Raw genomic sequence first — 16,232 nt, 5'->3', positions numbered from 1 at the left:
CCCTTGTTTACTCCTGGGTAGGTCCTATTCGGTTAGATGGTCTACTATTGTGAACTTTATTTGTATGGCCAAGGCCTCATATAACTCGGTGATCAAATAGACCAAGTGTGCATTCATGCAAGACCTTCTCAGCTCCTCAGAGTGAAAGGTTCTGTTCATGAGGTTGAAGGCCCAGGTAAGTCAAAGAAGGCCGCGTAGACTGATGTTGTTTCCTTATGCCATGTTTGTGGACTAAATGCTAAGAAATATACACCTGGTTTATAGTTGAAATGCTAATTCTTGCACTGAAGAGTATTCATTATTCTAAGTCCATTGTTGGATTAGTACTACAAGTTATTTCATTTACTTATTTTATTTACACGCTGTCACAGTTCCACAGAAATGTGACACATATTTAAAGCCTAGTCTTCTAAAAATACTTTTAGAAGGTGTTACAATATATTAAGAGACATGATTATGCCAACTTTTAATTGCTGCTCCACCAGTATATATATATATATATCCAATCAATCCAGGAGCCCAAAGTAGACTGGCCACACGGAAGTCTGTAAGAACACATTTTTTAATGCAGCATGCCAGTGCAGAAACAAACAGGAAAAACCCTTCAGTTAAATTATTGCCAAATCGCCAGACGCGTTTCGAGAGCCTAGCACGCTCCCTTCTTCTGTGGCTTTGCAAGTAAGAAGGAGTTGCTGCATTTTCAGTTTTAAACGGCCTACACCTGCCCCTCCTTGGGCGTGGCCGCGCACAGCCTCCTGGGTGTTGTAGTGCCATCGCTAAATTCAATCCAAGTGGATGCACACTCCTCCCAAAATTGTACATAATTCATCTCATTGGCAGAGGTAGGTTCCAATGTCCAAAGTGGGACCCTTGCTTCTAGTCGCGGTACGGGGGAAACACTTTTTAGATAACCCCTGCTCACCCCCTTGGTAGCTTGGCACGAGCAGACAGGCTTATCAAAGGCAATCTGTAAAGTATTTGTACCAACACTCACAGTAGCACAGTGAAAACACCACAAATGTACTCCACACCAGTTTAGAAAAATAAAGTTATTTAATCTAAACTACACAAGACCAAAATGACAAAAATCCAGCATGCACAGTTCAAGAATATGATTTTAAAGAGTTCTAGGGTGTGCGTCAAAATACCCACAGTTGCGTCACGTTTAGCCAAATGGAAGCTGCAGCGTTGAAAAACAAGCGATGCATCACTCCTGAGACCCTGGGGAGGAGATGCAACAGTCCCGCTGGACGCAGCAGGCATGTTGCGACAAATCCGGTCTGTATGGGGAGGGAGGCGATACCTTGTATGGATTCCGGTGTGCAGGTTCCGTAGGAAGCGTCTCACAAAGGCACGATGGAATGACCTTCGGGACGCCGACGATCTCGGGTTGGCGGCGATGCGCAGCGTCGATCTTCTCCTCTCGCAGCCCCTCGATGCGACAATACTCGCAGCGACGTGATGTGGTCTGCAAGCAAGCGGTGCAGCGATCTCACCCAGCGACGACAGGCTCTGCGACAATACTCGCAGCGATGGTACTTTTCCCGCACCGGAGCGATGCGTTCCGCAAGTGAAGGATGCGTCGGTTCTTGCAGCGGCAACAGGGGCTGCGACTATCTCAATCTTCGCGGCGGCGGGAATTTCCTCGCACTGATGGGGATGCGCTCCGCAAGCGAGCGATGCGTGAAACTTTGCAGAAAGTCTTTAGTATCTTCTTTTCCAGCTTCCCAAACACAAGTACAACTTCCAGAGGCACCACAACTGGCCCAAGCACTCTAAGAAGGACAGACCTCCCTCAGTAGAGTTCAGGGAAGCTGGGGGTGAAGTCTTTTTGTTCCTGGGACTTCTTAACAGGGAGCCAGCTCAACTCAGGCCCTTGGAGTTCTCTTCAAGCAAGGGGACACAGCACAAAGCAAAGTCCTTCCCCTCTCCTTGGCAGCAAAACAACTGCAGGTCAGCCCACAAACACACAGCAGGACAGTCCTTCCTCTTCAGTATTCCAGCTTTTTCCTTGGCAGAGGTTCCTTCTTGATTCCAGGATGATCTAATTTACTGTAGTCTGGGGTCCTATACTTATACCCCTAAAAGTCTTTGTTACCTTTGTGAAGGAGGGCTGTGAGCCCGGTCTGAACCAGTTCTGGGTGTTCCTTGAGCACTTTGTTTTACTGGCCTCTCCTTTCCTTTCAGAGAGAGGGGCAGGGTTGTCAGCCGCCCCTGCAGGAGGTAGAGCCAGCATTGTGGAAGGCAGGCACAGCCCTATTCAGGTCCAGGTGCTACCCCCTCCCACTACTCTAGATGCAGATGGAGCTATTCAGCCCAGGATGGCCCATTCAGCCTCTGGGAGCCACCCAGCCCCTGCCACTCACAAACAAGACTGTCAATTCACAAACAGGCCAAAACACACAGAAAGGTCAGACAAGAGAACAGCCACTTTCTAAAAGTGCTGTTCTCAAACACTGGATTTAAAAAACACCTTTCCTAAACGATGTATTGTTAAATTCTGAGTTTAGCGATGCCAGACTTTTATGTCCTATCTTGCACCTATGGGAAGATATGTAGTTAACCACTGTAGCCAGAATTCCCCATGATAGCATATGGGCAAGATAGCCTTACAATAGTGAAAAAACGAAAATGGCTATAATTCACTACCTGAGCATGTCACCTGCACTAGTACATGCTCTACCTTTCACATAAACCGCACAATGCCCAAGGGGGTACCTTGGGCCTTCCATGGGGGTGACCAATGTGCATGGAAAGGGAAGGTTTAGGCCTGGTCAGTGGGGACAATGACCAGGAGGACATGGCAGTTCACAGACTGCACACAGGCACTGCGGTGGCAGGCCTGAGACACAATTTTAGGGCTGCTCATGTGGGTGGCACAATCAGTGCTGCAGGCCCACTGGTAGCATTTGTATCACCAGCCCTGGCACACTCAGTGCACTTTACTAGGGACTTCTTGGTGATACAAATATGCCATTCATGGATAACCAATCACAATAACAATTTACACAGAGAGCATATGCACTTTAGTACTGATAGGCAGTGGAGAAGTGCCCAGAGTCCTATTGCCAACAACCACGGGTCAGGAAAAATATAGGAGGAAGAAGCAAACCGTTTGGGAATATCCCTGCAAGAAGTGCCATTTCCAACAGTACATATGTGCTATACCCTTGTGGGTGAGATGTAAAAAATTGAACTGGGTATATTTAAGTCTGGTGTTGATAGATAATATTAGTCACACCTGTGCACTACGTCCATTGCCTATCTGTGTGTGGGTGTGATAGTCAGTGTAGTGTCCTAGTATGCCCGTAAGGATGGGAGTGATGTACCCCTGATCATTGAAGAAGTCTCTCTATTTGATTAGGCCTGCTTCCATCCCCTGGATCACTTCTTGCCTAAGTCGAAGTGTGGAGCACCCCGGCATTGCCTGGAAGGGTAAGCCAGTGCACATGAGTTAAGTATACGGTGTTTAATTGTACAGGTTTCTCCGGCAGGCCCTAGCCACTTGCATGAGGACTTTTACCCACCCTCCCACTTTGAGATCACTTTGTCAGAGCACAGCAACCACTGCAATATCACGGGCATTGCCGTTCCGCCGAACCAGTGTCCTAATTCAGACATATTCGGCCATCCAGTACATCAGCCACTGCAGTTGGACTGCGGTGTAGTAATATGTGTAGTTTGGTACTCCCAAGCCACCCTGAGTCAGTGTGGCATATAATTTGGATATCGTTATCCGTCTCCTTCCCTTACTTCAGATCAGGGCGATCAGCAGAGAGTAAAGCTCTGCTAAGAACCTCTTAGGCAGCAGGACAGGTATGGCAGAGAAGAAATACAGAAGTTCTGGAAGTACCAACATTTTAGAGTTGGCTATGTGTCCCATCGGAGAGAGTGTTAAGGCCATCTAGAATGATAGGGAACCGGACACCCTGGTCAGCACCCATCCTGTATTACTGTGTACCAGGTCTTTGCCTGCATGGTACACTCTGATTCCCAGGGGAGAGGGGCATATAGGATCCTCTGCCTTTGTTTGTTCATGATCGCTGTTGGGGGAACAAGATTTGATCTCATCTGTCTTCGACCCAAATACCCCAGTTGGTTCCCTTGCGCCGAGCACACACGCAGGTGGTTCAATGGCCAAAGCAAAGATGATCGGGACAGGGGACAACCCTTTCATGTGCCACGCTCTATATGGCACAGTTCAGAGATCATATCACCTGTCTTCACCTGTGCAAGTGGCAAATTATATAGTCGGATAATCCTTTTCAGAAACCTCAGGCGCTCTCCAAGCCTATTGAGGACCACCATGAGGTAATCACACCCAGAGTATCAAATGCCTTCTCTATATCTAGAGAGGCAATCCAGGGGTTGTTGCCCGATGTCTTCGCTCAATGCATCAGCATGAAAAGGTGGCGCAACTTCGAAAAGGTCTTCCAGTCAGGTGTAAAACCGTTTTAGCCATGTTCTATGACATGCTGTGCTATGGGAATCAGCCTATTGTCTAGTACCTCCCCAAGGATCTTATAATCTGTAAAAGTGAATCAGGGCTATATGAACCCAACAGCAGTGGATCTCTGTCTGTTTTGTGAAGGCCCACTAACACCACTTCCTGTAAGGGGGGAGAGTATGCCCGCTGAGTAGGCCGAGTTTAAGACTTGAAGGAGGCATGAAGTAATATGAGATGCGATGGTGGAGAACAACTCCACGGGCCAACCATCCGCGCCGGAATTCTGTCCCAAGTCATTTGTTTAAGCGCACAGAATCTCTTGTCCTCTGTTATTGGTACTTCCGGGTCGGCGCGATGGGACGCCTTCAGTTTGAGGAGACACAGCACATCCAGGAATGGCAGTTAATTTCGTCCTGGGTATTGACAATGTTGCCCGTCCTGAATAACAGCGATAGGGACCCTGGGCGAGTTGGAGCAGATGAGCCAGTCGAAAAACCTGCCCAATTTATCTCCCTCCGTGTGCTTCCTGGCAGAGTATCCATTGTAGTGTAGGGAACCCAACTTCTACAAAGCGGCCGTATGCGCAAGCTTTGCTTGCGCCAACGAGTCCGTGGCAACCTGGGCCACATGTAACGTTAATTAATGTATTTTCTGTTTCCAGGCTCTAAAGTTCTTTCGCAGCACCAACGTGATGCCATAGACTGTTTTATGGGTTGAACCCTGAGGACCAACTTCAACTCATCCTATTCTATCCAGGTATCTGAGGCAGTACTCTCGTTCTCCCCAAAGTAGGAGGTGATATGGTCGGGAGAGTGGCGTGGAACACCATATCCTGTAGGGCTTCCACCTGAAAGTACTTAGTATGCACGGGCGACCTTGGCCCCACGCCAATAGGATCTTGAGGGCGCTGTGATCAGAGGAGGTTCACCCCAGGTAATCAGCCCAAGGCACCTTGGAGAGCACAGGAGCACTTCAGTAGAATAGATGGATTCTAGTGTGGAAGTCATGCAAACTGGAATGGTAGGAGTATTCCCTAGCTGTGTGATGTAAACAGCGCCAGGCATCTAACTCCTATGTGTAGGACCCCCATTGTCCTAAATGTTTTGATAAAACAATAGACTGTGTACCAGGCACCGGCCTGTGGGTACAGTCCGACACATCCGACACCTAATTATGGTCCCCTTCCCTCACCCTCTGAGTAGAAAGGAGTTATTGTATCATGCAATAACACTGGAGTTAATGATTTCAGAAAAAGTGCCTGTTAGAGTTGGGAGCATATAAAGAGATGAGGGTCACAGAGAACCCTTCTAACAGCCCCTCCAACACCATTTACCTCCCCTCTGAGTCTATCCTAGTGTGCAACTCCGAAAGTGGCACCCCAGGAGCTACCCATATCAAGTCCCCTGGCAAACCCGGAGTATGTGGTTCCCACCTCTGTACCTCACCATCTTTTGCGCACCCCCTCCAGAGCAGGGGCGATGAGGTGGGTCTCCCGGAGAAAGGCTATGTGAGCCCATACCTCCTTAAATATTGGTGTATGCAATACCTCTTAACATAACTAGTCCTACCCCTAACATTACAGGTCAAAATCAGGTATTACGTCCTAGCTAACAGTTTACGAGCCTGCATTGTTCATGCAATATGACCTGAAATCCCACTCCCCCCACAATCACCCCCAACCTCGCAGCAATGCATACCTGAACTAAAATAGAACAGCACAATAAACAGGGAAAGGTAAAGTCAACTACCAACCAACGGGAGCCAAGCCAGATGCACTATAATGCAAAGAAACAGTCCTATATTGTAGCCACTATCCAAATGTGTGCTAAGGGTAGTGCAGCATCAATGTGTCTACTCAATAAGGAGCCCCTTGTATGCAGTCCACTGCTACAGTTACAAGCCCCCCTCTGACCTCCAGTAAGTGTACTTACAGAGCCTCCAGCAAGCCACACCACATGGCCAGGTTGGGCAACCTACAGTAGGTCATCGGCAGACACAGGAGTGATGACTGGACCTTCCACGGCAGGAAGTCTATCAAAGCCAAGTTTGTCTCAGTTGCATCGGTCTCTGGTCTCTCCACCTCAGTCCTGAGGGACAGGAGTTACATTGTGTCGCTCCCCCACAGCAACCACTTGGGCTTTCTCTCAGGCTTTTGAGGGGCCTGCCTTTTTGTTCCTGGTACAGGGCCTTCACTCTTGTTGCACCTTCTAGTCGACCAGTTTTCCCTCTCCTGTTGGGAGCAAGGCGATGCTCCTACGCTCCAGCCAAGCCCAGGCCTCCCAGGGGTACACAGAAAGTGACATGGTCCTTGTGCATTATTTTGAGTGTCAGGACTGCGACATGATCATGGAGCCATCGCTTCACCTGCAGGAAGGAGGTCCGCCACCTCTGTACCTACACGGTGTAGTTAAGGAATATGTTTACCAGAGAGTTACCGATCATCCAAGATCCCTTGGCGCGTGCTACCTGTAGTATATAGTCTCTGTCCCAGTAGTTGAAAAGGCGGACAACCAATGGTCTCTGGGGAGCGCCGGAAGGGGGTGGCCTGCCCTGCTCCCTGTGGGTCCATTTCCACAGACCAGGTTGAAAGCTTACCGCCCCAGCACTGTCTGCGCAAGCTACTCTTCGAGGTAGAGCTCTATGCTAGGTCCTTCGGTGAGCCCCAGCAACCCCACGAATCTCACATTATGGCAGGATAGACCCTCTTGATTCTCAACACATTTCTTGAGAAAGCTAACTTCCTCTTGTTGGTCTTTGATGTTTAAGTCTGTCTCTACGACATCTGGCTTGAATGCAGCCAGCGTAGACACAGAGTCCTGTACCTGTTTTTTCAGGCACACCCGCAAGCAGGAGAACCACGGAGCACCCAACTCCTCATCACGCTCTGGGCCCCTGGTTTATGTCCATTCATGATGTTCCCCCTCTCCGATGGCAGCCAGACAGGAGGTATGGGGAGCTGGGCACCAGCTCAAATAACTGATACCATTAGAGGCAGCTAGTAAAAGCCTCCTCCTCAAGGCAGTGTGGCACAACACAGCCCAGACTTAATAGGGGAGCACAGTAGGAATCTGTGCCCATGTCGGGCCCTTTATCAACTTGGTGGACCTAGAAGGCCACAATTGCAGGGACACTGTTACACTGGTGCTGGAGAGGAGGAGGGCACAATCTCCAAGACCCTGCAAATCATGTATCACTGTTCCCTTTGGAGCTGGTTTAGGGCCTCCTCCCATATAGTCCATATACCCCAAAAGTCTTCAGGCCTCTCAGAAGACCACAATCATGTCAGTGGTGGTCCGGAGGGTGGTGTGGGTGAGGCGGGGGCCACAGAGCCTCTTTTCCAGTGGCTGTGCAGCCGAGGGCCACAACCGAGAGCATCGCTGGCCAAAATGTCGAGATACTGGCAGGTGCCTTCCCCAGCCACTCCGCCCAGGCCGGGGAGTGAGGCCAACTCAGTTGCGCCATACGGCAACACCCGAGACGCGCAGCCTCCAGTGCGCTGACAGTGCAGGGCAGAAGAAAGGGGTCGGCCATCATAACCCAAACTGAAGTCAAGCGCACCCCTGAAATGAGGGGAGATGCATTGCCGGCTGTGGCAGGCTCTGGGCTTGCATGGGTCCGCGGCCTCACTGTCGGCGATATTCTGCTCCTCGCTGGGCTGCTCTGGCTGGTCACCAGAGGACCACAGAAGAACAGCCCGTTACCCCACAGCTTGCTCTGATGGCGTGTGAGGAGACCGGGTCATGTCAGGGGGGAAGGGTTGGGGAGTACAGGATCCTCGCAGGATGTGTTGCAGCAGACTGGGTGCAGGGAGTTCACCCGGTTGCTATCTTAGCCACCACGCCCCCACTTTTGTATATGATGAGCTTTTGAGCTTAACTGTAGCACTGCATTTAAACCTCTATTAGTCGCCATTCATTTCTACTGCATTGCACACATTTCGAAATTTAAAAAAATTACATTTTGTAACGTATGATTTAATTTAGACATCAAATATTGTTTTATTACATTTTCATTGGTCCATACTACCAATCACATTAACCTGTTTACTATTGAGAAATATTGCATATCAATCTCAAAACGTAATGCCTTAGTCAAAGTCCTTATTCCATTTTGATCAGGTCTTTGAAGACCATGAGCTGATTTCCTCTTTAAAGATATTCAAAGAATTTAGTACACCAACTAATGTTCTAATATGTGTTACTGTGTTAGAGCTATCTATTTTTACTCCTTTAAATACATGTGTTTGCATCTTGGATTCAAAGTCTGAAGGATTTATATAAAGAAAGAAGTCCAAAGAATTGATTGCGATTAATGTAGTTGGTGCCTTCTACTGTCTTGGTTTGCAGACTGATTTCAACACAAGTTAGTATATAGATTGTTAACAAGGAGGGCACCACAAGCACTGGGCCAGTCTCAGATGCCAAAGACTGGAAATATATTCTACTAACATTTTTTTTACTAGTTCAGCACTGCTTGGCCTCAGGGTGATATTGCCCCACAGTTATTGTGCTACAGAAGGAGAGAATTCCTTTTCCCAAAAAATTACCTTCAAAAGCTGAACATCTCTCGATGGTATCTGAGCCAGAATATCTCATGTATTATGTCGCAGATAGCATCCATGAGCTTCATTTGGTGTGTGATATTGGTTAAAACATGAAACAAGCCAAAAAAGAAAAGTACAGTTGGGCAGCATAGTTTTCCAAACCTTGCTAATACTATTGTCCTTACTCAAGTGGGTTTGTTGCATTCCCTCCTAATGCCCCCACCTGCCCTTTTCACTTGAATTACTGAGAAATACTCCATTATTTGTTGATGTCTTGCTGCAAAGGGCCGTCTTTAAATATATGCTTTCTTGTTCCTCCCAGAATCCACGAGAAGCAGATGCTATGAGTAAAGTGCAAGCCGAGCTGGATGAAACCAAAATTATTCTGGTAAGTCCACAAAACCGTAATACCAGGATAAACATGGCTGCAAGGTTTAAACTTTGGAATTAATTCCAATGGGAGGCTTTAGTATAGAATTCTCAATTTTTAAAAAATTATATATAAAGAGTGTTTTTATTAGTGGAATTAATCGCGAAGGGCACATTGAGCTGTGGAAAAATCTTATCATGGGCATGTTTTCATATTGGGAATTTTGCTGCATAAACATCACATTTTTAAATAATTGTCTTATTTAGCCATTTCGTAGTTCAAGCCGGAATAGCTTTTTTATTAAAAAAATAAAATAAAAAAGGATTGGCAAAGTCAGTAGATCTCGCCTTTGGGACTTTTTTGCTTTGTCAACCGCTTTTATTCATGCTGTGCAGTATAGTTTAATCATTTTTAAAAGCCTTTGATGCGGCCAACTGCATTAGTGTACAGGCACGCTTATCACATGTGCGCACCTACAAAATGACACAGACTTGTTTTTTTATTGTTCCTGATGAGGGCCCTTTATGAGTTGGAGCAATAACTAAAAAGAAATAAAATGCAGGAAAGCATTTGTTTGTGTCATTTGTAGCTGTATTATACACCTACTCTGCGTACTACTTCCATCTAGTGTCAGGCTTGGAAGTATGCAACTTGTTTTTAGTCAACTAAGTCTTTGAAGTCACGAGGTATAGTTACTCCTCCTATGACTGATAATCTGCACGGGGCATCAGCTTAAATTGTTAGATTGTTTTCTTCTGCCGTCTGGTTCAGACGTGCATCACTAAAGCTCTGAGTTCACTTTGCGTGCTGCTTGCTGTCTGGGATTCAGTTCTTCCACTCCCGTTTGCAAGAGACAATCTTTTTTTTTTTTTGCAATTGGTATTGCCTCCATCGTGGTTCTGTTGGTTCTGCGTCCGGGAGCTCGTCGACTTACCTCTCAGAGTCTCATCGGCCTTCCTTCTCAAGAATCCACAGACTGTGATGGAAAGAAATCCTTTTCAGCACAGTCCGCAGTGTCACTTGAAGTACCTGTGGGCAGATCATCACCAGGTCTGCAACCTATGCTTGTCGCCGGAGAACAACGAGACCTCCTGCCCCACCAGCCTCTATTTCCGGTCCAAAAAGACCTTCTGGGACTGGCATGATTGTTGACTTGCTTGACGTACCATAGCTCAGTAGTGAGATGTTGATACCCCGGACACCTTTGGTGACAACTTTGAATGGTAAGCAGAGGCTGGCCCTTCTGCTGAGCAGCCGCACAAAACCTGGCCGCCTTTGGCAATGACGACTCCCTCGACACCAGCACCAAAGGGGACTTCATAGCTGATACAACATTCAACATCGAAACCTTCCTTAAAGCTGGAATCTACTTTGGCGCCCAGTAGGCCATCAACAGCTCATTCCTTTGAGGACTCCGAGAAACATGACCAATCCATTCTGCAGCACCTTTAAGAGGAGTTGGACTCTCGGGCAGAAACAACTCTTTAATCACTCACAAACAGGCAAGATGTCTTCTTAACTGCCACTAAAGGTGCAGGAAACTCTTCCTCTGAGAAGGACGCTTACTTTTGTGGAGCAGCTAGCTCTGGAGGTCCCACCACCACCTCCAAAGCTGCAAAAACATCAAAATAGGGGATTTAGTCCTCTACTGTCTTGCCCCCTGTACCTCCACCTTCTCCTCCCCATCCTCCTCCACATAGGCCACATCCACCACCTTCGCCAGAGGGTTCCCCACCTTTTAACACGAGATCATTCAAAGTTGGGGCCACCTTTCACAAGGTAGATCTTCACGCAATCCCTGAAGGGGATTAAATCCTCATTGAAACTCTAACACCCAGTGTTCAATTCAGTATCACCCCGTGCTCAAGGACATATTAAAGACCGCTCAGGACATTTTTAAGGATCCTGTAAAGCTCTGAGTTGCTATTACAAGGGTGGGTAAAAAGTGCAAGCTCTTCACATCTGACTCATCTTACATTTGGTTTCAACTCCCACCAGACTTGTTGGTAGCACATACTGCATGTAAGAGAAATAATGCCCATGGTATGAGATGCGCTTCTGCCAGATAAGGAGACTAAAAAGATCAACGCAGTAGGTAAACAGTTGGCCAGTCGATCTACTTTCCACTAACACGTCAGGGGGAATACTCTCCACATATGAGCCCAGTGAGATGAGATAGGCAACCTGATCCATCACCTACATGACTAGTATATTCCGTAAGCTCAAGAGTTAGTCGAAAGAACGTCCTACTATCACTAATACCACCTCATAGGCACTGCTGACACCGCAGACAGAGGTAATAACTCCAGTTTCGTCATTCGCCATCATGCCTGGCTCCATGTCTCTGGCATTAAGCCTATGACCCAGCACCATCTGTTCAACCTACACTTTGACAGGGAAAAACTCTTTGAGCCACAGGTTGATCAGATGCTCGAGAAAATCAAGAAAGACTCAGACATGGACAAGGCAATGGGTGCTCACCAGTCCCATCACCATGCGAGTCCTTTCGTTTCATGGCAGCGGGCCAAAGCCAACTCTCCAGTAAATTCCACCTCCTACCAGAAGCATCAGCAACCCTCTCAAGGTTACTCCAAAGGGAATAACTCCAAAGGCAGGGGCAGCAAGGATGTGGCAAACAGTGCCACACCTGCCAAACAGTGACACTCTCTTCCCTCCCCATGACCGCGTAACAACTGTTGGGGGACAATTGCAGGGGTTTCTTGAACACTGGCAACTCTAATGAATGGGTCCTTCCCATTGTAGAGCTAGGTTACTTGCTGGAATTCACTGCTTCACAACCAAACTCCCCCTCACCCTGTGCAAACATTCCCTCTCCACAGAACTTCTGCACTTCCTAGTAACTGAAGTCCACACGCTTCTACCAGTGTGCATCCTAGACACCAGATCCAGGCCATTCTATTTGGAGAAATGGTCTGCCTTCTGCAAAACTTTAGCAAGGACAATACATTTTACTCTTAACTTTAACAAATGGAGACAAGGTTTCGCAACAGATGCTATGCTATATGATGGATTGCATCCACAATGTCAAAAAAAGTTTTACAAAACGATCATCTTTGCTAACCTCATGTGATAAGTACAAAAGTAAACATCCTCTGGTACTCCTCTCTCCATATAATAGAAATAGCAATGAGATCTATAACATCATGTGTAAACACTGGCATGTCTTGACTCAAATATGGAAAGCACGATCCCCACCAAGCCTGAAATTGTTTTTAAAAAAGGCACTACTATTACGGCAGAATATGCCACAGCTTTCTACCACCCGATTCCAGAGTGGCCGCTACCCCCTAAACAGAGTTTTTTTTTTTTCAAATGTAGCAAGTGTAATATCTGTCCATTTACCTTGGACAAAAAAAGCAAATTTCAATTTAATAATAGTGCATGCTTCTCTATTCATGATTTTATCAACTGTGAAACAAAATGTGTCATTTTTGTTATTATCTGCTACTGTCCCCTTATATATGTGTGTAGCTCTATTGGATTCTTTAGGGAAAGAATACAGGAGCACATACGTGCCATTCGGAACAGGAACATCAGATACCTTCTAGCAATTCTTTACAACTCAATCCATGCAGATACGGATGACATCAAGATCATGTGTTATGCTCTAGAACTGGTGAAAATCCACCAATGTGGTGCTACAGAGCAGCTCCGCTACGTCAAAAAGAAGCAGCTAATTGGACTACGTGCTGTTGACCGTGGTCTTAATGTCGATGGGGATTTGCATAACTTTGTCTGCTCATTAAGCTCTACCTGTCTGCACGATTGTATCTTTATAGTGGTAGCAAGCTTTGCTATTTAGGGTCTTGTCCTTCCATATGTTTACACCAGGTATAGTGATTATAAATTATATTCATTACATGTTATTTTGCCTCCTATGACATCGTACCTTCCTTAACTTGCATGTACCCACTATTGCTTGGACCATTTTTCTGTCACTCTGGATCCGGCATTACCAAGATAGCTTTGCATCTTCCTTTTCCCTGAACTGTATCCTTTACATCCTATCGTTCAGGTACTAGTCTGATATGCCCCTTATTCAGGCAAACGTGGGTGCACATATTCCTAATTATGAACGATCACCTACCAGGGCCTGAATCCATCTACAAAATACCGATGTTGGAATTTTACACCTTACCTTTTTCTAAATCGTGTCTTTAGATCTTATCGCTGTGGTACTTGTCTGGTAAGCCTCTCAAGCAGGTCTTTGTGGATATACTTGTTCCTACTGTTAACATTTACCCTCCAGTGTCACCTACTATGGGTATTCTCTTTTTACATATGACATTGACGTTTGTCTGTAGGAGGTAACTGTTTATAAAAGCACATCTTTAGGAGACTGCAGCTTTTGCCATCATGTCTCAATTATGAACATTTTGACATTAACAGTCTAGCACTTTTACACTACAGCTACTACCGATATATAGTGAGAAATTTTAACGGCTAATCTGTTTTTTATTTCTAAGATCTTATTATTAGCTAAAACATATTGTTTCTAGATACCTACGTTTATTTGCTAAAAGCAGATTTACCATTAGTTCCGTATAAAGAATGATAGTAATTTTTAAACCCTCACTACTTGAGAGATCTAATATATTTTTTCAATTGAGCAAGACACAACAGTTTACTAATTTTATAAATAACTTCATTTGCAAACAGCAGTTTTTGTTATTGTGTCCTTGCTGTTAATTTTGTTCATGTTGGCATACAACTTTTAGCTCATCCGACATCGCCACCGTATGCATATGTGCTGAGTAACTTCAATGCAGAGTCTGCTGTTTATTACTTCATTATTTAAAGCACATTAGAAACAAGGACTTTTTTTGCGTTTCTGAAATTGCAGCTCAGCCCGGACGTGGATCCTGACTTCGGGGGTTAATGTGTATTCTTTACTTATCATCATTTAAACATTTTTAGGCTCTGTTCCTTGCACCACGTTCAAGTATTTATATGTCCAATCATGAGGTGCTTGAAACTTCATATAGGATTCTTTGTGATATTGTATTGCCTATACTAATTGCAATCTAATATTCTCTTTTTGCTAAACACACTAAAATACCACGAGGGCGCGTGCCTTCGGCAATATTGACATATCCTTCCTGGTCCACCTGTTCATAAGCTGTGGCTTATGTGGCTTTAAACACAAATTTGCTTTAATGACATTAATAAATGCTGCAACCATACAGTTAGAATTCATTTATGTTCTCTGTAGCGCAATATTAACTTACATCAACACATGGGCTTTTATAGTTAATTGTGCCAGTGGCAGTATTGACATGTCCTTCCTGTTCTATTTATTCTTAAACTCCAAAACCACAGCAGACTTCACCATCTTCAAAGAAGCACCTCCGCCCACCACACGCTCATCAGGTACACAAGGATGAAAGCCCTCCAGGACAGAATCTCCGCCCATGCACACAACAGTAAGGAGCTCTTTGACATCATCAGAGAGTTCGGCCAAACCTAAGTGAGACCACCGATTTCTCCCCCCTCCCAGGACCTTTGCAACAGACTCAGCGTCTTCTTCGACCACAAAGAACATCTATGACAACTTTGACGGCAAACTACACACAGAACCTACACCCACCACTCCCGACACCACGCAGCCTACACTCGACAGCTGGGCTGCCCGCACCATTGGTGAGACCATGAAGACTATGAAGTCAACCCACTCCGCGCCCACGCGGACCCCTGCCCCACCACATCTACCACAGAGCTGCCAACAACATTGCCCCCGAGCATCAAGGATTCATCAACTGCTGCTTCGAGACTGCCTCCTTCCCCGACGACTGGAAACACACCAAGATAAACCCTCTCCTGAAAAAACCCTTGGCGGTCCCCTCCGACCTCAAAAACATCAGACCGATCTCACTACTCCCGTACCCGGCGAAAGTCATCGAGAAAGTCGTCAACAGCCAGCTCGCCTCCTTCATAGAAGAAAACAACATCCTCGACACCTCCCCATCTGTTTTCAGGAAAAACCACAGCACCAAAACCGCCTTTTTCGCCACGACAGACGACATCTGCTCCTTCCTTGACAGAGGAGATACTGTGACCCTTATCCTTCTGGACCTCTCTGCAGCATTCAACACAGTGTCTCACCGCTCCCTAGCCCGCAGACTACACAACGCAGGAATCCGGAACAAGGCCCTCGACTGAATCCGTTCATTCCTATCCAGCAGAACACAACCAGTCAGACTCCCAACTTTCCTCTCGGACCTGACAGTACCAACTGCGGAGTTCCCCAAGGATCCTCCATCAGTCCCACCCAGTTCAACATCTACACTGATGCGCTCGCACTCATTGTCAGATCCCACGGACTCAACATTGTATCCTACGCAGACGACACCCAACTCCTCCTCTCACTATCCAACAATCCCAACATCTCCAAACAATTTTCAAGAAGGAATGAAAGCTGTCCCCAGCTGGATGAAAAACAGCTACCTCCCATTCAACTTGGACAAAACCGAAGTACTCATCATGGGTCCACACCCCGATGCCTGGAGCGCCACCTGGTGGCCCCCCGCCCTCGGGAACCCCACCTCTCCCACTGACCACACACGCAACCTTGTAATCATCCTGGACTCCGAACACAAAATGGACTGCCAAATCAATGCCATCTCCTACTCCTGTTTCACCCTCCGGCTCCTACGAAAGACCTTCAACTGAATTATTCTTGAACACAGGAAGACCGTCACCCATGCCCTGATCAGCAGCAGACTAGACTACAACAACGCCCTCTACACTGGGATCAACAAGAACCTCAACCTAAACTCCAGAACTTCCATAGAGCCTCCCCCAGACTAGTCCTCAACCTACCTCGCAACATCACTCAACACCTGTGAACACTA

General features: G+C 46.5%; 1 protein-coding gene across 1 annotated transcript in view; it reads left to right on the top strand.

The window, feature by feature from the left end:
- YKT6 (YKT6 vesicular SNARE protein) overlaps nt 1–16,232 on the top strand; it is a 118,631-nt gene that overhangs the window by 64,581 nt on the left and 37,818 nt on the right. Inside the window, exon 6 of the mRNA XM_086943437.1 lies at nt 9,313–9,378. Within this exon, the coding sequence (XP_086799563.1) occupies nt 9,313–9,378 (66 nt within the window). The remainder of the gene's footprint in view (nt 1–9,312; nt 9,379–16,232) is intronic.

Source organism: Lissotriton vulgaris, chromosome 11 (genome assembly GCF_964263255.1).
Source record: "Lissotriton vulgaris chromosome 11, aLisVul1.2, whole genome shotgun sequence".
NCBI lineage: Eukaryota > Metazoa > Chordata > Amphibia > Caudata > Salamandridae > Lissotriton > Lissotriton vulgaris.
The sequence above is the reverse complement of the archived record's forward strand: the minus strand, read 5'-3'. Positions and strand labels throughout refer to the sequence as shown.